The sequence below is a fragment of the Nycticebus coucang genome, chromosome 22, assembly GCF_027406575.1.
Source record: "Nycticebus coucang isolate mNycCou1 chromosome 22, mNycCou1.pri, whole genome shotgun sequence".
NCBI classification, from domain to species: domain Eukaryota; kingdom Metazoa; phylum Chordata; class Mammalia; order Primates; family Lorisidae; genus Nycticebus; species Nycticebus coucang.
Window position 1 is genome coordinate 51204049 of NC_069801.1, and position 26755 is coordinate 51230803.

Genomic DNA, 26755 nt, shown 5'->3' on the forward strand with positions numbered 1-26755 from the left:
ATCCACAGTTAATCAGATGAAGCAACTGAGGTTCAGAGAGGCCCACTGACTTTCTCAAGATAATGTGTGTGCCCACCCAGGCAGGCTGCATGATGACCTCAGAGGCTGCCAGGAAGGACTGACTGCCTTCAGTGAGGGTGAGGGAGGGACAGAACCCAGCGTCTTCCCACGTAGGACAGAGGGGCCAGATGAACCAGCAGGTACGCGGGGGCTCCAGGCCCAGCTGCTAGGCTTCTGACCATTGGTCAGCACAGATCCTGAAGCCAATTCAGACATCTTACAATGGAAACAGTAAACCATTACTACAAATGAATACACATTACACGTTGAGTTGATCCTCACCACAGCTCCCGACAGAAGCACCATGATTTGTTGCATGACCTCCAGGACAGCTGGGAAACAGTGCCTGCCCAAACCATACCGCCAGAAGTCGCAGCGAGCTGCCTTGCTCCTAGGCCCCTGTGGTCTCCCTGAGCCCCAGCTGGGTGCTTCCAGAACCCCATCGCTGCCTTGCGAACAGGCCTGGGGTGTGGAGCCCCTTGGGAAGCCCAAAGCCGAAGGCTGTGCCCTACTCAGGCCTCCAGTCTCTTTCCCTACCATTGTGGTCTTAAGCAAGCCACAGGGGGCTTTTCTAGGAAAAAGTTTACAGAATCACAGGTTGGCCACAGGGGCTTCAATTATTCAAGGCCTTCCTCTAAGGGAAGGGGAATTTCAGGGAAAGGGTGCTTGGGGAGTTACCTTAGGCAGAAAGGGGACATGACCCGATACTGTCCCATCCCCAGTGCTCAGAGCGCACTATAGCACCTAAATGCTGAGCTCCAAGCAGCAGCACTTCTGACTCCAGGCCAGGACCCAGCCCAGACCCTCTCTAGAAGGACAGTTTCCTTTTACTGTGGCGTGATCTCACTCAGGGGGTCCATCCTGAGCCATGTAATGCTGAGGCATGTTATTACAGGATTCTGCTGGAATTCTCTTCCTCAAACCTCTTTTGGTACAAGGGTTGAGGAATTTGACCTTTTTTTAAAAAAAAAAAGAGAAAAACCTCAGCACAATTTGCTGAGAAGGAAGGTGGGGGCAGGAACAGGGGAAGGTCTACCCCCTCAGTGAGCTATGAAAAGCCAAAACAACAACACCCTCCACCCCATGGGGTCCCCACCTCCCCAGTGACAGGCAAGATCTCCTGGGGAAGAGGGACAGCCACAGCACCCTGCCAGGAGAGCTGACAACCTGGCAGAGGAGCTTCCAAGCACAGGAAAGTACTGAATAATCCCCTTCTAAGAAAACCCAAAGTAAAAACACATGGCCAAAGGGGAAACAATAAACCAGCCCAGGCTCTTAATAAACGAGAGGTGAAGTCAGCTACTGACACCAAACCCATCAGCATGAGATGCACAAAAGCCAGCGATCCAAGAGCTGGTCTACAGCCCAGAAGGAGAGAAAGGCCCAGAGAGGGGCCGACCAGGGGCAGCAGCAGGAGCAGAGCCCGGGGCCAAGGGTCCTTCCTTCCAGGCTGTCTCCCTTTCCCCTTCCTCAAAGGGAGGAGAGAGACTGTGGGGTGAGGGCAGGGGAGGCCAGGAGGAGGTGTGTGCCGCCTAGCTGGGCTCCATGGCGTGGGGCTGGCTCCGCATTAGGGGGCAGTCGAGGCCCGTGGTGCTGCCGGGTGCTTTGTTACCGAGCAAATCTCCCAGGCACTGACTGCTGATGCATAGCTAACTGGGCGGCAGACATTGATTTATGTTCAACTTTCCATTTCATCAGTGAGAGTTACGGCGCTACATGTGGAGTTCACGTTTTTTGAAGGAGGAGGGAGAGGCAGCTTGAGTGTGCAGACACAGACGTGTCCAGACGCGTGTCCACAGGCACACATGCACACAGGCAAACGCACCAGTCAAGGCCGCAACTTTTTTTCCTTTTCAAGAGGGCGGGCAAGGGGGCTGAGCCAGCCGCCGAAGCAGCCTGGCACGTCAGAAGTAACCTTTTGTCCACTGTTGCTAGGAGCCCCGGTGCCGGTCATCTGCCGCTGGGCAGACGTTAGGCACCAGGCTGGCTGCCGCTGGCTGCCGGGTGGGGCAGGGAGGGGAATGAGCCTGACCTTCGTGGAGGGGGTGTTGGCAAGAGAAAAGGCCTTTCTTCCCTCTCTTCTGCCCCAGGCCTGTTCACATAGGCCGGACGACGGTAGGGTAGGACCAACCCAGACCAATGACTCCCCTCAATGGACAGATGAGCAGGCTTGGGCTCAGAGAGGATGGCTCCCTAAGGACACGCAGGCATTTGGCAGCAGGACTAGACTCCAACCAGGGTGTCCAATGCCCAGGGCCGGGGGCTTTAATCACAGTCCTCAAAGGAGGGGGCAGCTGCTCCCATAGACAAGCTAGTTTGGAGCAAGTGGAGGCTGGGGGTTGGGTAGAAGAACAGTTCCCCACCTCCAACTGTGGCCTAGAGCCCAGCAGTTGGGGTGCCCCACCTCCTCTCTAATCCTTCTCAGCAGGGGTGACCCTGCCTTCTGTCAGTCTGGAGGCAGACAGCAGGGAGGGGGTGGGGTGTGTGCTTCTGTACCCTGGAGGACCAGGCACACTCACCCTGACCTAGCACTTCCAGCTCTCCTCTCCCACAGGCCAGCATCTCCTTCCACCAGACAGATTCCTTCCACCCTCAGGGAAACAGACAGGGCAAGCCACTGGGGTGGGAGGACAGGCCCTAGAACGGGACAGACAGCTGGGTCCCACCGCCCCATGTAGGCCTGTCTTCTCCAGCAGGCTGGGCCTCAGGTTCATTATCCGTACAGTGAGCGTGCTACTAGTTCCTGGGGCTATCTCGTGTGGGGTCAGATGTAATCACAGAAGGGACTTCCACCAGCAATGACAGAGGGGGCCAGACAGTTCCACCTTAGGGCCTGGGACCATTGGCAGGCCAGGCAAGAGGGCTTGGCCGGGCCACTCCTGGACCACACACTGGGCCTCCTCAAATCTACTGGGAGGCCCTGTCATGGCAGGGGAGCTGCCCTCAGTCCCACCCCATCACCACTGCAGCTCAGACCACAGCCAGACTCCACAATGGCTAGCCTGCCATTAGCCCAGCCCTCCAGGACTCGGAAGTTCTTCCTGCGAATCCTGTTGTTCCCGATACGAGAAATCTTCCACAGCTCCTCTAGGGCCAGGCCTGCCCACCTCTCCTGGATCTGTCCCCACACCCTGGCCAGCCACCCAGGCCCCTGCCATCCCAAACTTGCCCTTTCCCATCACATCCGGCACACACCCTCTCCCGGCTGGCACACACTCCCCGCCCTGCCCTTCCCCACTCACTGCCAACTGCCTCCTCCTCTTCAGCTCAATGTCAGCCCCTTGCTGGGCTGGCTGCTCCCTGTGCTCTCCCGTGGTATTCTGTAGTCAGCCCCCTCCGTGTGGCCTACCCTGCCACGTAGCCACTCCTCCTCCACCAGACTGTAAGCCCCTGGAGGGTGAGGGCTGTGGCTGTCTCTTGGGGGAATGAAAGGTCCCTGTGCCCTTAGAGTCCCTGTCTGACTGACGGGCTAGGGACAATCATGTAAGCCTGACCAAGTCTCACACAGTTGAGGCTTAGCTCCTTTACCCGCCCAGCCTGGGTCTTGCCAACGTCAATGGGGACAGCTTCGTCCAACCATCAAGCCCTCCCAAGGAGCTGGCTTTGGAAACCCAGACAAGGTGGCTTAATTCTTCCCAAGGCTTCCCTAGTCCCAAACTTGTCCGAGTCAGCACAGAGAAGTCTTTCCTGTTGCAGCAGCTTTCTGGCAGGAGCGTTTGCTCACTCTGCTGCTCCCTGCTTCCTGCTGGACAGGAAGGCAGGAAATGGACAGCACTTGGCCCAGCTCTTAGGAACTGCCTCAGTTGCTGCCGTGGGCATATGCTCAGTTACTGGGCTTAGACCCTCCCTGTAAGCACATCACTCTCCCCAAGGTTCACAGTGCCCAGGGCTCTCTCCTGGGCACCCTGCCTCTGCTAGGCTACCACCATTATCAAGCAGCTCACCACTTCATCGTTAAATTGGACGGTGATAAAAAAAATCCCTCCCACACAAAGACTCAAACTGGCCTCCTTCTTCCTCTCTCCTAAGGAGCTGGGATCTGAGAGCCACAGGCTCACAGAGGCAGAGCCCTCCTAAGGCTGCCTCTCTCTCAGAGAAACCCCAGCTACCTATGCAGAAGGTGAGGAGAAGCATTTCCTATAATCTCAACAAGAAAGATTTAAGGCCACATGTGTTTCTATCCCTTCTGGATCCTGGGCTGTATATATCATGTGCATCTTCTCACCCTCTCTCCCATAACTGACAGGGAGGGTTCTTTAGGGACCTCAACCTCTCTCCAAGGCCAGTGGACTCGGGGCAGCAGGAAGGAGGGCCCCCTGGAATGAGGGGATGTATTAATTGTCCCCTGCTGTCCCCCACCATGCTGGGAAGTATCCGGGGTGTTCAGAGCAGAACTGGCTGAGTTTTTGGCAGAGTTAGGACCTCCCCTAGGATTATCGTTTCCAGAGGAGGTACGGTCTTTTAACTCTATGACCTCTGCTGGGTCTCTGCAATGCCAGCATCCATATCCTTGTGGTCTCCTGCTTCTTAAGCACCACCTGCAACACCAAAGTCCCTGCCTCTGCAGAGCCACTGGAGCAATCAGAGTAGCTGCCCAGGACGCAGACCTGACCAGGGCACTGTCCAGCCCAGGGTGCTCTGCTAGTCACTGGATAAGGCCCACACTCAACAAAGGCCATGAGCAATTGCAGCAACTCGTCCAGCCTCATCCCCCACTGAGCACCTGACAGCCGCCTCATTGTAGACACAGCTCAGCCAGGATGGCACTGCCTCCAGGAACCCCTTCCTGATCTCTCGTCTTGGCAGGCAGGGCTCTTCTGTGTCCCGCTACAGGGCATGGATTTACCTGCCAGTCTCCCCAGCAGGCTGGCTATTCTGCTGAGCAGACTATGGGTGGTTCCGTTAATCTAGGCTATGGCCAAACCCTGAGCCTTGCATGTTAGACATGCCGATGGCTATCACTAACACGGTCCCTTGACCTCTGGGATTCCATTTCCACACCTATAAAAGAGAAGTCTGGAGTAGACTGGAATTGCCACATAAATAGAACATGCACCACCACTGACACTCGAAGCTCATGTTCATGGTAGACTTTGCCAATCGGTATCTGCTGAGCTCAGACACAGCTTCAGAATCATCCTCAGCTGAGTGTTCTGAGCAGCACCACTAACCACTCCGAGCTGGCATGTATAGGGAAACTGATTTGCTACTTTTAAGAGAAGACAACTGCGGTTTCTCTATCCCCCTCTCCCTCCTTTTCTCTTGTTCTCCATTCTCTCTCTGCCTCCCCTAGACAATCAGACACATATCTATCCACATTTGGACTTCTAATCATTTGTGGAAGAACAGTTCGTCGGAACCAAAAAGTCTGGGTTGGTAACTTTGGGCAAGTCATTCACCTCCCTGAGTCTCACTTTCCCAATCTGCCATGCCTCCTCTGCAGAAACACTATGACCAAAAGGAAAGCAAGTTGCATGTTTAAAAACACTACATAACTGAAAACAATTGTTGGAATTTAAAAACAAAACAAGAACAAAAACAGTCTGTACCCAGTGCTCTGTTCTCCATGACCCCTGCCCTCCTGTAATTCCCCAGTCCTGGACTTAGAAATCCTTACTGGATGATGCCCCTCTAGGACCACATCAGGGCCAAGGAACTAGGAGACCCACCCAGACCAGCAGGGCTAGCCAAAGCCAAGCTGTACTTGCCAGATGTGCAGCCCAAGTGAGTTAAGCTGCGTGAAAAAAATGCCACTGCTTGATTATGTAAAATCCATAAAAAGCAGAAAATCAAAGTTGGAAAGGCCCTCAGAGACCATCTGGTCCAGCCTGCTCCATCTCCTGCTGAGAAAACTGGGGTCCAGAGATGGGGAGCAACTTGCCCAAGGTCACGCAGTGAGTTAGTGGCCAAGGTCTCTTTGCCCTTCCCTGTTCCAAAACACCAGAACACTGCCTCTGCACTCTCAAGCCAGCTTCCTGTTAGACCATCCCTGCTCAGAAGGCTGGGTATGCAGCACCACATATAAATTCAGTTCCGACATTTACTGGGTACCTGGTGCATGGGTGCTGTGGATGCCAAGATTAGGCAGTTACTTTTGTTTAAACAAGGAACACAGAATTAAAATGCCCTTGCTAAATTCTACCAAGACTCCAAAACCCCACACTGCTCCTCAGCAGTTGAGATGTGGTCAGGTCAGTTTCCAAACCAGGTCTCCTACCTGTCTTTAACCTGCTACCAAACACATCTCACGACACAGGGCCAGAAAAACACTAAGCACCTTGGAAACATGGGCACCGAAGAGGAAAAAGCAGGAGCTTCTGACCCCAGGAGCAGCCATGAAGACTGGTGGTCAGGGCCCTGATGAAGGGAGTCCCTGTGTTGTCTTCTGCGGGGTAGGGATGGAGGGTGGACAGCTGCTCCCTCCCACCCATCCTGGGGCACGCTGGTTTCTAAATTTAGGACTAGCTGGGGGTGAAGTCCTGACCTGAAAACTAGGCTGGTCACGGCAGGCCTGGGTCTGGCCAGAGCTGGCTCAGCCACCCCACCCTGGGCTGACTCCTTGGTGCAAAGTCTTCCTGCGGCACAGCTGCCTACTCAGGCCCCGGCCAAGCAGGGGAAGAAGCACAATCGTTGGCAGCAGATAAAACTCTCGATACCATCTCTATTTCCCTTCTAATATCAGAGTGGCCGCTTACAAGATGAACGAGGGGCAGGGCCAGCAATCAATAGCTAATATTCCTGTTGTGAGCTAGCCTGCTCCGGAAATGGGCAGCCACTACCTCCTTCCAGAGAGATACCCTTTCCCCTTGGCAGTGACCCAGCCTGAGAGGTTTACCATCATGGCCAGGAAGGACCAGGCTGAGTACCTGGTCTCACTCACTCTCCTCATCTGACAGATGGGAAAATGATGCCAGGAGTGGAGGAAAAAAAGAGACCAAGGAAGCAGAGAGGTCGTGACACACTGCTTCCTGCTGGGTGACCCAGCCAGCTCCCAACAGTTCATCCTGACCAGGGAGTAGAGATGACCTCAAGTCAAGAGGGTCCAGAAATCACCTCTGTTTGACAGTGGCTGGTGGCTAAATAAGGACAAGAATCAGTCTAGGCTTTTTGACCACACACCCCCAAACGTTACAGGGGAGGGCCCAAGAAGTATGCCTGGAATTAGGCCTTACCCACTGGCAATTATACCAAAGCAGGAAGCTGGTAGCTGCCCACGTATCAGGCAGACCTGAGCCTTACCCGAGACTCAGGCCAAAACAGAAGTCAAAGGCCTATTACAAAAATACAACTAGGCCAGGCACAGTGGCTCACGCCTGTAATCCCAGCACTCTGGGAGGCCAAGGCAGGTGGATTGCTTGAGCTCAGGAATTCTGAGACCAGCCTGAGCAAGACTGAGGCCCTGTCTCTACTAAAAATAGAGAAGCTAGCCAGGCATTGTGCGCTGGTGCCTATACTCCCAGCTACTCAGGAGGGTGAGGCAAGAGGATCTCTTAAGCCAAGAGTTTGAAGTTGCTGTGAGGTATGATGCCACTGTACTGTACCCAGGGCGACAGAGTGAGACTGTCTCAAAAAAAAAAAAAAAGAAAGAAAGGAAAAAGTACAACTGGCTATCATCTACCTCTTCCCACCCTAGTGGCCTGCACTAGACCCTGATGCCAGAAAGCAGCCTCTATGAGGATGCACACCGGGGGAGCACGGTGCCTGGCAGGGCCACATCCACCCAGCAGGGAAACCACACTGGCACTGCATCAAGGGCATCCATGGTGTATGTGCCTGGAAAGAATTCCCAAATGGACAGAATGCCAGTAGGAAAGGCCACCAGAGAGGTGCAGAATACCATCTGCAGTGGCCAGGAAGATGTTACCGTCGGTGTGGACAACACGCCCACACAGTAGCCCCTGGAGTCCCTTCTTTGGGAAGGGCACACTCCACCCAGCTCCTGCCCTTTTTGGGTTGCGTTCATGGGTTTCAAAGAGGGGGTTTTAAGGATTTTAAGGCCTCACTCTCTCAGGTCCTCTTCAATATGTCTGTGGCCTTACCCCGTGCCGAGACCCTGGCAATGCCTAGTCTGGTCTCACCTGGAACCTCACACGCTGATTCTGAGGTTATAACCGTCTCTGCCCCTCGGATAAAACCCCAGTTTTGGCAGCATGCTAGACACGCATACATCCACGTGTGGCCACCAATGCCCTGAACTGCCACATCCTATGTCCCTCTCTCTCCTCCCATTACCATCTTGAGGAGGTGACTTGCTGCTTCTGTTTTGGAGGAACACCCAAATTTCTCTGATGTCCTTGGCTGGTGAGCAGTGTGTCCCAGCCTTCCTCTCCCAGGAGTTAGCAACAACCGAAATGCAAAATCTTGCAAAGCAGAAGCATCTTCCAGGTCATCTCCCACCCAGGGGAACCCTGTCTAAGCTCCCTAAGCAGTATCTGTCATGTCTTTGCTCAGACGCCTTCAGTGCCAGGACACTCATTGATGGACATACATGGGTGCTAAATTCACCTTGTATCAGCAAAAATATCCTTGCAATCTGCCTCACTGAAGTCCCAGTTCTGAATTCTTAGGCTTCACAGTGGAAATCTCTGCCTCCTTTGCCATGTAACAGCCCTTGCCATACTCTTTTTGGGGGGTGCCAACCTTTCAAAAGGTCTAAGGAACCCAGGCAGATTCTCAAACTCAGCTGCAGACAGGCTTGAAAAAATGAGAGATGTTACATTCAAGAGTTTCATCATGAAAGTCCCTTTACAGCCTTGCATGCTGATACCTAAGACAGCATTTCTCAGTCTTGATTTGGCTTAAATCAAACAAGGCGCCAGGAAGGGAGGGTAGAGGTGGGGGGAGGAGGAGGGGCAGCGGGGTGGTGGCCGCACCCAGCCCGGCAGAACAGAAAGCTCGACTTCACATACACCCCAGAAAAAGCCCAACAAGGTGTCTTTTGGAGAAGCCTGGGCTCTCCATCCACGTGGGATCTGTTCCTGCCTGTGGCGGGCAGAGTGTGGGCACAGATGCTTGTGGGATGCTGTCTGTGATTACACTTGGAAAAAATCAAGTGGTTAACCAGAGGGCAAGGATTCTGAGACTGGCTAGCATGGTGGGGTTTTTGGTTTTTTAGATTACGCCTAAGGTTTGAAGTTGGAACAGGCAAAGTAAACAGTGACAGTGACAGCAGCAACAAAACAGAAACAAAGAACAGTTCACTTATCTTTTTTAAAAAAGCGTTTTGTTAAAATAAAGCTCCACTCTGGCTTAGAAGCAGCCCTCACGGCCCCCTGGCCAGGGGCAGGCTGCTGGTATGAAGAAAGCCAACCCCAGCAGAAGTGGGGAGCAGTGCGGGAGGCATCTGCTTTCCCATCTCATTTCTCCCTTCTCAGCTTTGAGAAGGGCTGGAGGGAAGGATGTGAACCAGCACAAAGACACTGTATTTAGACCATGGCAAACTGAGCTACTTACTTCTCTCACCCTCCCTCCCCCCGCCCAGGGCCTCAACCTGAGTGCACATAAGGCCCAGGGACCTGTCACATACCTGAAAGAAACCCGGTGGGATGGGGCCTCCTGGCATCCCATCGTTGGGGGGAATGTTGCCAAGCACTGGGCTTGGGGCAGCTGCTGCACTCTGCGGAGACAGGAAGGTGTGGGGTGAGTGGCCAACTCACAACCAGAGACACAGTTCCAACCCCTGCCCTCGTGCCCCAGGGGCCCTTCTTAAAGCCTTCCCAACACCCCAGCTAAGTGTCATCTCACTGTTGACAAGACGTGGCTATAAGGATGGGAGTGGTGGCTCATGCCTGTAATCCTCGCACTCTGAGGGTGGATCGCTTGAGCTCAGGAGTTCAAGACCAGCCTGAGCAAGAGAAGACCTTGTCTCTACTAAAAATAGAAAAACTAGCCAGGTGTTGTGGTGGAAGCCCATACTCCCAGCTACTTGGGAGGCTAAGGCAAGAGGACCACTTGAGCCCAAGAGTTTGAGGTTGCTGTGAGCTGTGATGGCAAAGGACTCTATTCTACCCAGAGTGAGAGAGTGAGACTATCTCAAAAAGAAAAAGACATGGGTATAGTTTAAAATTCCAATCTGAACCCAATTCCCAGGTGTGTCACACTCACTGGGCAAGTGATAAACTCTCAGCCTTCTTTTCCTCATCTGTAAAATGAGAGAACACCCATCACCCAGGAAGGCTGCGAGAACGGAAGAGAGGAAGTGCTGATGATATTCCCTGGGGTGCAGAGCGGGGCTAGTGGCCACTGTGCTGATCCCTGGCACTGTGCAACTGGGCCTTAACCTACCAGGTACTCTGAGAAGCTCTTAGCGGGCAAGTAAGGTGATTTGTAAATTTCTGTGACCTCTGCAAGTAGCTGGTATGTCACATAGAGCAGAAGATTACCAAATATCCAAACTCGGAATAAATGGACATATGCTGGGAGACATCGCTGGAGAGAGTAAAGGAGGACAGGGTGTCTTTCTAGACCCCTGCAGGGTCCCCTGTGTTAAGAGTAGGGCTGCATGATGGGGGTGTGGCTGTCATCGCCATTCTCTTTACATGCTGCTATTCTGGCATTTACCTAGGACATCTTGCCTTAACAAATGCCTCCCTGGGCTGAGGAGACTTCGCTCCCCCAGCCTGGCCTCCTTCCAAACGATCTGGGTCCCACCTGTTCACATGCTGGGCATGTCTGTGCCTGGCCCTGTGCTCACACAGGCAGGGGTGAGGCCGAGGAGCCCAGGCCCCTGGCCCAGAGGAAGATACAGGCCTGACAGTCTACTTGGGCCTGTTTCCTGTCCCTCCCCATTAGTTCTAAACCTCCAGGTGCTCCTCCTACAGGAAGCCCACCTCCAACCATGGTGGTCCCCAAACCCCTCCATGACCAAGAATGTGACACTTAGTCATCAGTCACTTCCCAGGGTTCTGATGGGTGGGGACGGGGTGGGAGGGAGCCCCTCAGGGTCAGGAGACAGAGTGCCTCTTTTTCTGTTATGAACATAGCCTCCCGTCACCACCTTGAAAAAGTGACCACTCCTTCCCTTTCTTTCTTTTTTTCGCAGTTTTTGGCCGGAGCTGGGTTTGAACCCGCCACCTCCGGCATAGGGGGCCGGTGCCCTATCCCTTTGAGCCATAGGCGCTGCCCTACTCCTTTCCTTTCATCGGCCATAAAATAGGAACCAGAACCTCTAACTTCCAACTTTGATGGAGGGAAATACATGCAACAAAATGAACAACGATGTCTGGGGACAAATGCACCTGGCTTTAAGCACTGCCACCCGTACCAGCAGTGGGACAACTGTAAGCAAGCCACCCGAACCTTCTAAATTTTTTTCCCATAAAAAGTGGGATGGCTGTTGTCCCACCTTTTTGCCAGGGTTGTGGAGGATGAATGACGGGTTGGGGTGTTTTGTAAGCTGGGAAAGCTCTGTGACCCCGGACGCAGAGGAGACAGCACCAGGCACATCACAGGAGTGTAGCAGACCCCAGGTGAAGAGAACGGCTGAGCTGCACTTTGCTTTTCAAAACGATTCTGCCTACAGAACACCAGCCCTCTCTGTAACCATCCTGTCACGTGTTTCCAAGTTTTGAGCATCTCCAAAAATGAGGCCTGTGGGTCTCTCCACCCTCAGACACACCACAGGCCACTCAGGAGAAAAAGACACCAAGCCTCCTGCCTCACCCCAACCTATAGACCATTTGAAAATGCCACTTTTTGTGATTAACAGTCAACAATTACTTGTCAGCAGCAGGAACAAACAACTTTTTTTGAAATGGGGTAAAGTCATCATCTACCCTGTATTTTCGTGAGGTTCTTTCAGAGACTGATGCTACATTTAACTCTTTGATCCTTCAGAGATGTACCGGTATTTAACCAATTAAATAGGAAGCGTTAACTGGTGTTTGGTATTTCTGACTCACCCTTTGGATCACTACCTTTTGACAGGGTTCCCACCGGCCATTTACAGATCTGATCTTAACGGCAAAACATTCGGGTCCTTTGGTATTTGAGTGTTTGACTTTTTATATATGGAAGATATAGGATGTGGGTATAGTATGGGTTTTTTAAAACCTTTCAAGCAATAACTTAAACCTGCGGGTGCTCTGCTGTGTTACTCACGAGGCTCCTTCACCCTCAAATGTCTTTTCCTGCAAGACCAGGAGTGAGTCAATGGTTCTAGGAACTGGGACAGAGGTGGGTGGTCAATGGTTCTTTGAATACAATGGCCACCACAACCCCAGTTCTAGTAAACAGTAATTCTCTGAAATCTGGGGTGGAAGATGGAGTTTTGCTGTCCTCCAGTGAAGAAGGACAACATGGGAAGGCCATGTTAGCAGTGGCTAGGGGACAGGAAATGAGGACATGCTTTTATCATTTAAAACCTGCAGCACTGCGGTGCTTTAATCTGTGCCTTGCATTTGTGACAGTTACTTCTGTTCCCCTGTGATCATGAAGCTAACGTGTGTTTGCAAAAGAAAACTTTAAAAAGGACAGAAAAGTAGGAAGAGAAAATGTAAAGCAGCGATCAACATCAGAAGGCAACGAAAGGGTCAAGTGTTTGGAGGATGGAGGGGGGTGGCTCAGAAATAACTTGCTCAAAAAATCAGAGCCAAGGGACCTCTCATTATACTGCACCCCTCCCCACACCCTCGTGCACCAAGCAGCATGCACTGCTCTATCCATCTACAAGAGCAGCACTTGGAAAAGCATACAGCAGGTGTTCAATAAATGATTATTGTAGATAAAAGACCTCCATCTGGAGCCAGGCCTTTCTAAGATTGCTAGGAATCGGCCTCTCCTTGCGGTTTCCAACTTTGTGAGTTGAGAGACCCATTAAGGCACTCAGCAAAGCATCTCGTGTGAGTTTTCTCTAAAAACACAAAACCCAGGCCAGGCTCAGTGGCTCATGCCTGTAATCCTCACACTCCAGGAGGCCGAGGAGGGTGGATTACTTGAGCTCAGGAGTTCAAGACCGGCCTGAGCAAGAGTGAGACCTCATCTCTAAAAATAGCCAGACATTGTGACAGGTGCCTATGGTCCCAGCGCCTGGGGAAGCTGAGGGGAGAATCACTTGAGCCCAAGAGTTTGAGATTGCTGTGAGCTGTGATGCCACAGCACTCTACTGAAGGTGACAATGTAAAACTCTGTCTCCAAAAAAAGGAAAGAAACCCACAAAACCCAAACCCCAAGCCCTGACGTTCACCAGGGCCTACAGCATGCTAGGGCTGTAGCAGGTGCACAGGACAGAGCTACCTCATTAGAGGAAGAGAGAAAAAACAGTGGATTCAGAAGGCAGAGCCCATACACGAGGATTCAGGTCCCAGCTGGGAGCCCATGGACAAACCCCTCCTTGCTCTAGGACTCAGTTTCCCCATGTGTCCAGAGTGAGAGGAGATGACCCCAGAGTCCCTTCTTCTCTTTTGCTCTCCGCAGCCCAGCCCACACACCCCAGGGAGCAGAGACTGTAAAGGCCGCTCCTACATGAACAGAAAGAAATGCAATCCTCTTTCCAGGGGCTCCTGAATTTTAACTCTTCTCTGTTCACTACAGAACATGTAGAGATCTAAGATTAAAAACTACCCAGAGACCTATTTGTTATCTGAGCCCACAGATAACAGCAGCTGACATTTGGGCTCTAACCACCCAGGCCTTCGTCGCCAACATGCACCCACACATGCGCACATCCGTGGACCCAAGAAAGCAGACTCAAACTGGGTGTGCAAGGTGGTAACTTGTACTTTAAAGGGAAAAAAAGTGATTATGAATTCTTTCCTAGAAAGGCAGTAAATAGGCCTTGCCCAGGGTGATGTGGCCCAATCCAGCCAGACACCTCCCCTGAACCTCGGTGGTACCTTGAAAAGCCTGCAGACCTAGGAAATGCCTGAAGTTCCCCACTCCCTGCCAGGGAGACTTAAGAGGAGGACTGCTTGCATAACTTTCTCTCTGAAGAGCAAGATTTCTTTAAGATCCCTGGATGGGCACACAAGCCACCAGTCCCTGCAGGGCCTCTGCCCTATCCATGTGCTTCAAAGGGACAGACACACGCCACTGCAACCAGGCATCCCTTGCTATCCGAGTCTGTGTGGCTTTGGGATACCTGAGCCCACAGGTAACGGCAGCTGACATCTGGGCTCTAACCCAGGTTAGAGTACCTCACCACCAGCCCCACCCCAGGTCCAGGATAGTCTCCCCACTACCCTCCAGGGTAGAAAAGCAAGATTCAAACCCACGACCTCAGAGTCAGAGCAGCTGGGCAGCGGCTTGAAAGCTGGGCTGTGGAATTCAGACTTTCCACTCTGCGCAGTGGGGAGGATTTCTAAACAGAAGGGTAACCTTAGTGCCACGTCACCCCTTGCCAAGCACACTAAGGCATTGCTGACACACGGCAGCACCACCAGTGTAGTCAAGACTCCACACACAAGTGGCAGAACAAGAGGCCTCTCCTCTCACCCAGGGGAGCAGCATCTCATAGCAGGCAACGGTGCCTGTGCTCCTCCTAGGAGCCGGGGTGCCGGGACATCTCCCATGAGATACCATCTTCTGGCCTCGCCCCCAACAACTCAGCTGTCCTCACTCACAGACTGGCATGGGATCCCCCCACCCATTTATACTCTTTTTAAAAATAGTTCTAGGCGCACAAAAATCCTGGAAAACTGGGCCGGCACCTGTGGCTCAGTGGGTAGGGTGCCGGCCCCACATACCGAGGGTGGCGGGTTCAAACCCAGCCCTGGCCAGCTAAAACAGCAGTGGCAACAACAACAACAACGATCCTGGAAAACTGAATAAAACCAAATGCTCAGAGTAAACCATGGGACTCCCGCCAGGTCGGCTAAGCCCTCCTGACTGATTTACAAGGCTGCAGAATGGTACTTTGTTCTGCGAACCCCCCTCCACTCCCCACCCTAACACTTGGGCCTTGGTGTGTAGCAGTGCAGGGCCACGAGCAGAACCACCAAAGCACAGCCTTCTTTGACGGGATTCAGCTCAACCCAGGCGTGTGGCCCTGGGCCCAAACTGCCAAGGAGTGTGGTGTGTGTGCTGAGGGTGTGGCCATGGTGTGTGTGCTGAGGTGTGCACCAGGCTGGGAAATGGTCCTAGGAGCTCCACACATTCCCGCGATCCCTACAGCGAGTGAGACAGGAGGCCTGAGTGATGCGCACATGATATCCCACGGAGGAAGGATGCCCATGCTGGTGTGGACAACAGGGAAGTTTCAGTGCTCTGTGTAAAATACGGAGTGATCTGGGTCCCCCTGGGGCCAGGTTTCCTGAAGGAAATTTTAGCAGCATCAACAAAGTGAAGACGTAGTGCAAGAATGAAGGGACCGGCTTGGTGCACATAGCTCGACAGCTTGGGCGCCCAGCCACATAAACAGGGCTGGCGGGTTTCAACCCAGTCTGGGCCTGCCAAACAATGACAACAACAACAACAAAATTGCCAGGTGTTGTGGAGTGCCTGTAGCCCAAGATACTTGGGAGGCTGAGGCAAGAGAATCGCTGAAGCCCAAGAGTTTCAGGTGGCTGTGAGCTGTGATGTCACCAAGGGTGACATAGTAAGACTCTAGTCTCAAAAAAAAAAAAACAATGGAGGGACTGTCATCACTGCCCAGATAGAAAGGCCACAACAGAGAGGTTAGGTTCAAAGACCGGAAGGGGATAGAAAGAGAAGTCTCTGGGTTTATGCACAGACTGTAGAACACAATCAGTTTTGGAGAACAGGGGCTCTGGTTCTGCAGCTTGGAGAGAACACAGTTGCTACGTGAAGAGACAGAAGCAGTTGTCGTTAAAAATAGATTTGGATGACACACAGGAGTGACACTGGATCCTTGCCTTCAAATAGCCAAGGGACTGTCACACGGGAGGATGGACCTTCCTCCTGCACTGAGGGATGGGTCCAACAGTAGATGCCCCAAGCTACAAAAAAGCTTCTCCGAGTATCAGACTGGAGGTGGTGGGTTGTGATGATCTGAGGTCACTCACAGTCTTGATGTGGCACAACCCATGTTAAAAAGGGACTGCCACGTTGCCCAAACTGCCTGGTGTTTCCTGGGGATTAGTATGAGAGAAGAGCTCCGAACCAAGAGTCCCAAGACCAGAGTTCCTGCCCTGGCTGCAAACCACCTTCTGTGCGACCTAGTTAGGCCTTCCTGTTCCTAGGTCAGTTCTACAGAGGCAGCTGGGGTCCTGCTGCCCCACTGACACAATGGTGTCATACTGGGCTCTGCAGCCAAAGAAGAGCTGAGCCCCTGAAAAGAGCTGTGTAGAGATGACACAGGTCAGCCATCAGGGCCAAATAAGGCTGGTCCTGATGTCCAAGCTGCTTTCACTGAGTTCCATTTCACTCTTGTCCCTGGGTGAGAGGATTAACCCAGGAGCGCAGAAAGGGCAGGAAAAGGAAATACCTTTCACCCTGATCCCACAAACCAGGAGAGACGGAAGGAAACATCTGCTCCCCCAACATCCGAGATGTGTCCTACTGGAGAGGCGCACCACCTTAAGGTCATACAACTAATAAGTGGCTCTCACATTAGTCCCTATGTCCCTCCACCTAGATCTTGGGTTCAAGAAATCCAAGTAACCTCCCACCAACCCCTGCAGTTCCCAGGAAAAGTTCCGTGCGCTTTGACTTATGAAAAGGAACGGCAGACAGACAAATCACTAAAAACGTTGAGAACAATTCATTCTCTGTGCCTGGGATTATTTTGCTCTTCTCCAAGTAGGGGGACCTTCTAACCTTGCGGATTCTGACAAATATCCCAATGAGATGGCATTCATTTAAGGGTAGAGGTGCGTGTGCATGTGTGCGAGTGCATCAAGGAGTCAGAGATCCCTGGAAGAGTGTTGGATCTCACTGGCAAATCGCCCTGGGAGGAGGAGGAGAAACAAGGCAGGTGAGGAGCTTAAAGAAAGGTGACGAGTGCTTTCTGCCCGAGGATGCATCAGGCACTTGTGCCTGGGAACGCCCAGACTGTGCCAAGGCCACAGGTCAGGAGATGACAGGGCACGGGTCTACCCTGAGGGTCTAGATAAAATGAGTTGCCGTGACAGAGAACTGAGAGCCAGGGGACAGTGCACTGGGCGGGCATCCTGAGACAGGGATTAGGGGGATCAGGGAGGCTTTACAGGAGAGGTGGCACCTGAGCCAGGGCCTTAAAGGATACAAAACTCAAAGATGCAGGTGGTGATATGGAGGGTGAGATTATCGAGGGTGAGATTACGGCTGTCATCTTAACCCTGCTGGGCCGCAGGGCCTCCCGACAGCCTCTCCTTCAGAGCGCACATCCCTCTAGGACTCCACCTGCTCACTCCATCTCCAGGTGGGATGGGCGTGAGGCTTACCCGCCATCCCAAGGCGGTCACTTCTGACGCAACACATGGTGTGGCTCATCCAGTCTTTCCCTGACTCCTCCCAATAGTCCTGCCATCACTATGGGAAAACAGAGGCTCCGAGGGTAAAGGGGCTTGTCCAAGGTCACAGGGCTTAGAATGGGCAGAACCAGATAGAAGTCATGCCCAAATCTGCCAAAACCACAGCCCCAGCTTCTTCAATCCCAGTTTCAGACTCAACACTTTAAAGGCAGCCCCCTAGGAACAGAGAGGTCAAGTTCAGGACCCTGCCCTTCCAGAAACTCACTAGGAGCCATGGGCCCTTACGTTTTAAGGTGGGTACAGGGAACTCTGGTTGCTTAGGCCAAGATGGGTAAATGGGAAACTCTGAGGCAGTAATCCGGGTGCCAGGCAGGCAGACAGCTGACATGCTGCCTTTTATGACCCCTTGAACAAGCCAAGCTGGGGAGTGGGGGGAACAAAAGGAAAGTGAGAGCTTCAAGAAGACAAGGTCTTGTTCAACAGAGGCTTCTGAGAAGTGGTTCCTCTCTTCTCAGTGTCCACCTTAGAAAAATATTTCTTTCTTTAAGAAATAAAGGGCAGGTACCCTGGTCAGAACATTTCCCCTCTCAAAAAGGAACTGGCTTCCCTGTACTGAGGAGGCTGGGGGCACCATGCCACTGGGCCCAGCCCATCCATCCCAGAGAGCACCAGCTTCTTCTGGGAATTGGATCAAAGGGCAGCATTTGGGTAAAAGGTGGAGCCCCATGCAACTAATACCTGGTTACACCATGGATCCCAGCCAGGGCACCCTCCTCCCTGTGCAAACACTTTCTGGCTGGGCTGCACAGCACAGGGTGCGGGTCCTAGGTGTGGACACGTGAGACAGGGGAGATTAAGGGCTAGAGGTCCCCCGGCATGGATGAACACTGCTGAGTAGATCAACAGCACACTATTTGTACAACCCGATTTCTTCTTAAAGAGAAATGAGCTTCAGGCCCCGGTTTACACCATTAGCAAAACACACACATACACACACACTTCCCACTGTCTTAAAGGAGCTACTTACAACCACAAACATGTCATAGTAGGCCGGTGACAGCTCCTTAACAAGAACACTGGCAGTTCCTTCTGCAAAGTGGAAAATTCCCTGGCGTGGACTCATGCACACGCTCAGTTCCAATGACAACTTAATCCTGCCAGGACTGAGGTGTGCAGAGAACAGAAAACCACCCGCTTCTAGAAACTTTAAGTTTAGAATAAAGCATTAAAGGCAGCGCCCTGAGAACATCTTTCAAGGGTGGGAGCTCACACTTTCCTCAGGTAGAATCAAATTTAGTGGGGAAAGAGTCACGTTCCCTTACCTCATCCTCTGCTGTGATGGGGTGGATGTGCACAGAAGGACAAGTTCACCGGGGTGTCCCGATATTAAGGCTGGGAAAGTTTACACTTGGCAGAGAAGGGACACATAAACCCAACTCCGCGTCTTACGTGGAAAGGAATGGCCAAGAGTCCCCCAGCCCTCCCGGAGCCGCAAGCAGCAGGGTGCTGGGGTTTGCACAGCCACCCAGAGCACAACTGCCACACAGGCTCAGCGCCGAGCAGATGCCGCCTAAGCCTTTAAAGTGTGCACTAATTGCGCTAATTTAGCTAACAGTCTCGGTTTCGTCCCCCACCCAAGTCAACCAGCGTCCTTTGGTACTGCTGGAGAGATGCAAGCTGTTGGCTTTAGTGTTATTTTGTCAGCCATTAAACGATTCATCGGAGTCATTAATTGATTTATTACTGCTGCCTGCACAGAGGGTTGAGCAAATAAAGAATGATGTAGGTCACGATGCGAAGGAAATCAGACCAAACAACACCACAAGGGGCTGGGCACTCAGAGTGTCTGCCGTTGTCCACTTGGGCAGCCCTCCATGCCCAGCTGTCAGGTGGGGAATAGTGTAGATGGGTCTCCTGCCTGAAATCCAGGTGCCAGCCTGCATCCTACTCAGGCACTGGTGGCCACCAAAGATGCGGAAGGTGAGGGACCTTGCCCAGAGCCTTTGAAGCCAGCCAGGTATGGTCACCAGCAACAGAGTACAAAGGGAAAGAAGCCTACACTGACCCTTCTACAAAACAAGCCGGCACTGAGTAGCCAGCAAGAGGTCCCCTAGCCACAGCTCTAATGCCCTGGAGGTGACATGCTCGGCTGGCCCCCTCGTCCCCTTGCACTACTGAAGGGAAGAGCAACAGCGGACCCCTTAACAGGTGCTCCTAATGCCTGGCCTTTGACGTGCTCATCTCAGGACCACGCAATAGTCCTAGGGGGAGGTGACATCATCTCCCTATGTTCCAAAAAAGAACGTTAAAGTTCAGAGAGCCGACCAGCTTACAGCTGGATGGCAGGCCAGGAAGTGGCAGTCCTGGGATTTACACCTGGATCTACCTGGCTTCAAAGTCCATATTAATTCCCCTCTGCTCAATTTTTCAGACCAACACAAAAGGGCCCTATAGCTCACACTTAATGAAAACCCTGAGAGAAACGAGGTAGGTAACCAAGGGCAAGGCAATCATTGTCCTTTTACAAGTCTCAGGTGCCTCATTTGTAAAACGACAATGTTAAGGTGGGCAAGCCCTGGGGCCACATCGCGGGATGAGGTTCTGGGGCACAGTCCCTTCTACCTCCCTGGTTGTCCCAGCCCTCTGGGACACCTAATGTTCCTGCCTCGTGGAACGCTCCTATGTTGTGCTTCTCTGTTGTGGAAAACCCCTCTCCAGGCCCTGCACCAGCCCCTTAGGGTTCCCTGGTGGTTGACCTGCCCATCAAGCCCTAGCATCCGTGGCAGATCTAGAAAAATTTGGGGTACTCAGTTAGACTAGAGCAAATGTTAACACCATAAGGTCATGGACTCTTGAGGCATACAGATGTGCGTCTGTCTCTGTGCCAGGAAGCAGGATAGCTCTGGTACCCAGCATGGCCACTCTAGATGTCTCAAGTTCTGGTATCATGACTATCAGCCCCTCAAAGAGGCAGCATATTCCCATCCCACCTTGTAGCCTTCTACAACACAGCCCACCCTGCCAAGCTTTCAGTGAGGGCTCTCAGAGGGTGACTGGTTTACTCCAAAAGACACAGGGGGACAGAGGGTGGGGTGAGGGTTCAGGCATTCACCAAGAACCAGTCTGCATCTGACCCAGGTGCAGCCCGGGCCTGCACTCCGTCTGTGCAGCCTGCTGAGGTCTGCAGGGGGCCACAGGGAGTTACAGGGCGAGGCAGAGCTACTGGTCCAAGCTTACCACAGGTATCTATTGAGTGTCTACGAGGTGCACAAGCCAAGGATTTCTTGTTAGCACACCCCAAGATGAGGCCAGAGCACCCAAATCCTTTAGGACCCCTGCTAAATAAAGACCTGGGGCCAAGAGTCTGGCCTAGAAGGAACAGGAGGCAAGCTGGCCAGTCAGTGGCTTCTAGAGAGACGCTGGGCATTCACCCACTGAGACTCTGGCCTGAACTCAGCATCCCCACACAGGTGGGCCACCTCCATTCCTCCATCACTCACCAGGGTTTGTATGCACAGGGAAGGTCTTTATGAAATCTTTTTTGTTTTTTCTTGGGGGTGGGGGCGGGGACAGAGCCTCAAGCTGTTGCCCTGGGTAAAGTGCCGTGGCATCACAGCTCATTCCTGGGCTCAAGCGATTTTCCTGCCTCTGCCTCCCAAGTAGCTGGGACTACAGGCGCCTGCCACGATGCCCGGCTATTTTTTTTTTTTGGTTGCAGCCATCACTGTTATTTGGCGGGCCCGGGTTGGATTCAAACCCGCCAGTTCAGGTGTATGTGGCTAGCACCTTAGCCGCTTGAGCCACAGGCACCGAGCCGTCTTTATGAAATCTTTATTGGGGTTCAGTAAATTATACTCTTTAAGTCCTATTCAGAAAAAAAATCATCTATTCTTACGTATATGCAAAGGCCTCTCCTTCACACACATTCACCTGATGAATACACCCAGCTACCCCGGCACAGGCTGGTCCCTCTCTTGGGAACACGGTCCTCTTCTCAGGTCTAGGTGATACCTGTGTCCTTTATGTGTTCCTCATCATAGCACTTGTCACACCTGACTGTTAATTCCTTATTAAATTAGCCAGCTGTCTTCCAGGGATGGAGGCCAGGACAGTGTATGCAGAGCAGAGAAGATGCTGGCTCAGTAGGTATTTTTTGGAAGAATAAAACTCTTGCAGAAACGAAGCTTTTCAAGTATAGCCACCATGCCTCCAAGGTCAAACTCCAAGAACAGTTATCTCAGTCACCTTCTGTTAACTTAAGCATTTGGCTACATCCTAATAACTAGTCCTTCCCCGTCAAATGCCACCACCACCCTCACACACATACACACTCTGCCCATGCAGTCTCAAGACACATTGTTCCCTCTGTCTGCAAAAGCTCAACTTTAGTGCTTAGCAAACCTGAATGCTGGTGCTGCTCATCCCTTGCTGGCAAATGACTCGGGCAGGCCATGTCTCCCAGAGTCACCAGGCATATCAGTAAAATGAGAATCATCATTGTTTCCCTGCTGCCGAGGCAACTGGGAAGACAGCCTTAGCTACCATCTGGGGAAAGCATTCATGGTTCCGAGGAAGGCCAGAGGTGATGAGCAGGATCAGGGTGGCCTCAGCAAGCTCAGCTCCTGCTTTTACTCACACACAGGTGGTCCACCTCCATTCCTCCATCACTCACCAGGGTTTGTATGCTACTGTGGAAGTAGTCACGACAAGCCCAGCCTCCCTTCCAAGCCCAGCCTCCCTTCCGTCTTCACAGCAAAGCCTGCTGTTTATTCTGACAGATTAGATGCCCTGACTTCTCTGCAAATGGAGTTCTGCTCCACTGGCCCAAGCAGTCACTGTCTCCATTAGCCTCTGAAAGGAGCCAAGAGCACCTGCTGCTACCTGTGGGGCCCAGGAACAGCAGAAGGGCAGGGTCTGGTCCTGGCCTAGGTGGAAGGTGAGGAGGACAGCAGGCAAAGGTCCTACCCCAAGAAGCCTTTCTCCACTTCCCAGAGATGCACCCCACAGGCTGACGATCCCCTGTCAACCTAGGGACCGTCCTTCACTGCTGGACCCTCCCTGCCACAGATTTACAGGAGACATGGTGCTTGAAATCAGAGATAAACCACACAGCAGGCCCTGAGCTCACTCAGGGGGAATGTATCGTCCTTGTCCTTTCTCAGTGCTTGGCCTGACAAGAGATGAAACCTGACAGGGGCAGAGAGAAGGCAGAACACTGAGAAACCAGGCTCTCTGCAGCCTGCTGGGGCCCTGGCTACACCCTGCTCTGTCCCAGCCCTGTACTCACCATGTGCTGGGAATGGCTCCAGACATCCCCTCAACAGTCAGGTTTCAGGTCACCATACCTCTCTATCTATATATAGAACTCCTAGTCATCCATCAATGCCCAACTCAAATGCCCATTTCCCAGTCATGAGTAGGTTCATGAGCTATACAACTCCATACTGGAAGATATCAATTCTCACCTGTCCCTTTCATGAGGCACCAAAATGACATGTGACACCAACGAGCTGCCTCCTGACCAAGGGCGGCAGTGGAAAAGCAGACTGAGCTCTGGCTTTAGGGCAGGAGCTTCAGCCACTCAGCTAACTCAGAGAGACAGGCAGATCACCCTGCCTTGAGACATCCCCAAGTAACACAGGACAATCACTGTCTCTTGGGGTTGGCATGAGCATTAAAGAAAACAAAGAGCTGGGTGGTGCCTGTGGCTTAAGGAGTAGGGCGCCAGCCCCATATACTGGGGGTGGTGGGTTCGAGCCCACCCCCAGCCAAAAACTGCAAAAAAAAAAAAAAAAGAAAAGAAAAGAAAACAAAGAGCTGACAAAAGGGCTTGTCTCAGCCTCTCATCTCTTCCTTCCATCCCAACCTGCCTCTTTTCTTATATCTTAAGCTTCAGCCACAGAAAACAACGGCTGGTCCCCACTTTGCATGTGCCATCATCCCCTCCTCTCTGCCAGTTGCTACTATTTCCACACATCCCTTAGGTAGCTCTGGGCACCAGACACTGGGACTTATTATCTCACAGGAGACCCCACCTATGACTCTTGTAGCATTTTCTACATGGACAAAAGCTACCTCCCTGCAGGACTGCTGGTTCCAAAAAAGAAGAATCCAAATATTTACCATGTCTAATATCAATAAATATCAAGTGACTGGTGGCTGTGTAGGAGCTTTCTGGACAAAGCTAGTCCTGGCTCTTCTGGGAAATTTCTCCCTTCTTCCCTATTTGTCTCCTCTATAAAGAGGTAACTTTAAGGAACAGAGAGGACTTTGGTAAGCCCAAAGGTCAGAAGTGGCAAAAAGCAGCCTTAACTCTGAAAGGTTTCAAGCTCTTCTCCTTAAACAAATGCTGAAGGAGACAACCAGGGAAACCTCTAGAGAGATGTGAATTTACATCCTGGTTCTGTTTTTAACTTGAAACTTGGAAGCCAGATAGAGACGGCAGGCCCACTCTTGACATATGACCAAGCTCCCCACTCTGCTGCAATGCTGGTCTAAAGCAGTCTGTTTTTCTTCTATTTTTGCCCAATTCCATTTCAGGCCATTGCCCAGGTCTTTTCCATCCCAGGCAGGAATTATTAAACATGGGCCTTCCGAAACTTTGAATCTAAAACCTTAGAACAGGAAGGCGTGCCCACAGCTCAGCTGTATAGACGTAGCCTCCAGCTCACACACCAATGTCAAGGAAAGGAAAGCTCTGAACCTGGGTTTCCCAAGATATCTCTGCCTTGGCTATTTCATCTAGAAAATTTAGGATCATAAGCCCTGCCTGCCTACCGGATTTCTAAGGGAAAAGTTTCTTCTGCATCCCCTGAGCACAGTGTCTACCGTCTATCATAAATGCCCGTTGAAGGGACACTCCTCCTAAACCCTCCTCTCTATGTGTTCTCAGCCAAGGAGGCCTGTCCCCTGCAGGGCAGACCTCAGAGCTCTCCTATCCCTGCCCCTAAAGCTCCCTGGAATGGCAATAATCCCCCACATGCTGAGATTCTATATAGGCACCAAGGGAGGCTGTTCTCACTTAATCCTCCCAACAATCTCCTGAGGTGGGTGAATCCCTCCTGCATTTTATATCAGACCTATATTGCTGGTGATGATCAGAAGAGTTAAGTGTCTTGCACAATGTCAGAGTTAATGGATGGTGGAATTTTCTTCCTGGCTGGGTCCAGATATCACAGACCCACATACACCTACCCCTCAAGTGGGAGCCAGAAGGAAAACTTAAGTCATGGACAGGAAAGACCTCAACCCTTGAATCAGGCCTTCTGGGTCTGGTACCAGTTTGGAGCAGGTCTCCAACCTTACTTTGCCCTCTGTGAAATGGGAAGTTGCCGTTCCCTACCTCGACTACCTCACACAGTAACATGAAGCACAAATGAAGAAAAAAATAATAAAAACTGTGTGACGAGAAGAGCAAGACGATACAGCGGTGACAAGAGCCCTGGGCCAGTAGTCAGGTCTGGGGGGCTGCCCCCACCAGGCCCTTTCCCTCACCTTCAAAAGAGGGAGTGGATTCAATTCCTGGCTTATAGGCCTGGCTGCGTGTCAGAATCACCTAGTGAACACTGCAACAACTCAGCTGTCCGTCTTCTTGAGGGTGCAGGGACCCAGCTTCTGGGAGCTGGAACAGATGTTTCACCAGATCTCTCTTGGGTCCTGCCTCTGGCTGACTCGAGCAGGGGAAACAGATCCCAGGTTCTGGGGAAGACTGGGCCAGATGGGCAGGCCTCATCTGTCCTCTTACCCTCCCCAGCCAGGCTCCCAGGAGGCCCACAAGAAGCCTCTGGTACAGGTCAGGGCTTAGACAGCTGCCCAAACAGGTATGGACCCAGATTTAATTGGCCTCTTGGTTAAGCTTTCTAATCTCATTAAAGCTGCCTCCATCGTGCAGACTGAGGCTCTGAATTTAATAACAGAAGAGCACTGCCCTGCCCCACTGTAAGCTGATTAGGCTTGGGGAGGCCTGAGTCGGACCCCTCTCTGTACCACCACACTGTGCTGTCACAGGGAAGGCACACACTCAGACTCCAGTCGAGGGGCACAGTGACATGGGGGCAGGGAGGAAGGAAGTGTGGGGCAGTGGTCCTAGCAGGGTGCAGAGCCTGACTTGTCTGCCCCAACCTGGGGAGCCAGTGCTATTCCCAAGACTTTCAATAAATACAAACTACAGAGTAATTTGATTTCCTATCTTATCAATGTATAATACCCAACTCCATCCATCCCAGGAGACAGCTGCCCTTCTGGGCAGAGTTTAGAAGGCACAGCTAACTCCCCATATTTTTTTTTGTAGCTTTCTACCCAGCTACTTCATTAGCTGGGGAAAGAAGGTGGCAGAGGGGTGTGGTGTGGGGATCCCGACTGCTGCTTTATGTCTTTGGAAGAGAAGACTCCAGTGCCTTGCCGCTCATTCTTTCCCTGACTCTCCCACCCCTCCAAGAGAAGATACACCGCAGCCCTTCTCTGTTCCTGCTCCTAGACATCAGCTCTGAAAACGTCATGGTCAGCGTATGCAAACAGCCCTGTGCAAATACACATGGCCCACTTCTCCATCATCTTGCTTTATCTAAATATATCTCAAGGAAATAACTTGGCAGTGGTGAGAAATTCTGCAGTGACTCCAAAGTAACAAAAACAAAACACACGCTCTCTCTCTTCTGTTTAGGGTGCCACGCTGGGTGGAGGACGGAGACACAGACACTCACAGGCGACACCTCCTGGGGTCGGCTGGGGGTTCAGTCCTGCTGAGGGTTCATGCTTGGTTATTATTAATATTTAATAGGGAAGACAGTATTTTAGAAAGGAGAGGACCCCATGCAGGTCCCAGCCTGGGCTAGCATAGATGCTCTGTCCAAGGGAGATGTTAAGGGGGCACGCCTAGCCAAGTACGCACACACCCATCCCCACACCCTCTGGGATGCACTTAAGACACTGGCATTTTCCACTCCACTTGCCAAGAGTGGAGCCACCCTGCCCTGTGTACTTGATCTTCAGTCCCTGGAAACAAAGGCGGCAGTCACAGGGGTGTGCTAGCACATCCAGGCATTGGTCTGATGTTCCCACACCTGCTGCCATTTTCACCAAAGGGGAAACTAAGGCCCCAAGTAGAAAACGTTGCCCAGGGTGCTTCTTATTTCACCAACCTGTCACCCTTTGGATAATTTGGATGGGGTCGTTTTCTTCCCCCCCCGCCATGTACCCCACAAATCTAAGTTGTTTACAATCATCCCCAAGCCTACCCTCTTGGGTATAAGGACACCAAATTATTAGGAAAATGTCTGAGGGTCGAGGGGGTGTGGGTAATGCTAGCTCTCAAGGGGCCAGCCCATTCTCAGTCCCAGAGACTTACA

At 52.1% G+C, this 26755-nt stretch overlaps 1 protein-coding gene across 4 annotated transcripts in view; it reads right to left on the minus strand.

Annotated features, from left to right (window-relative positions):
• SSBP3 (single stranded DNA binding protein 3) overlaps nucleotides 1–26755 on the minus strand; it is a 172378-nt gene that overhangs the window by 39077 nt on the left and 106546 nt on the right. For all 4 annotated transcript variants that reach the window (XM_053576306.1, XM_053576305.1, XM_053576304.1 and 1 more), the window contains exon 5: nucleotides 9587–9676. In XM_053576306.1, coding sequence (XP_053432281.1) covers nucleotides 9587–9676 — 90 coding nt within the window. The remainder of the gene's footprint in view (nucleotides 1–9586; nucleotides 9677–26755) is intronic.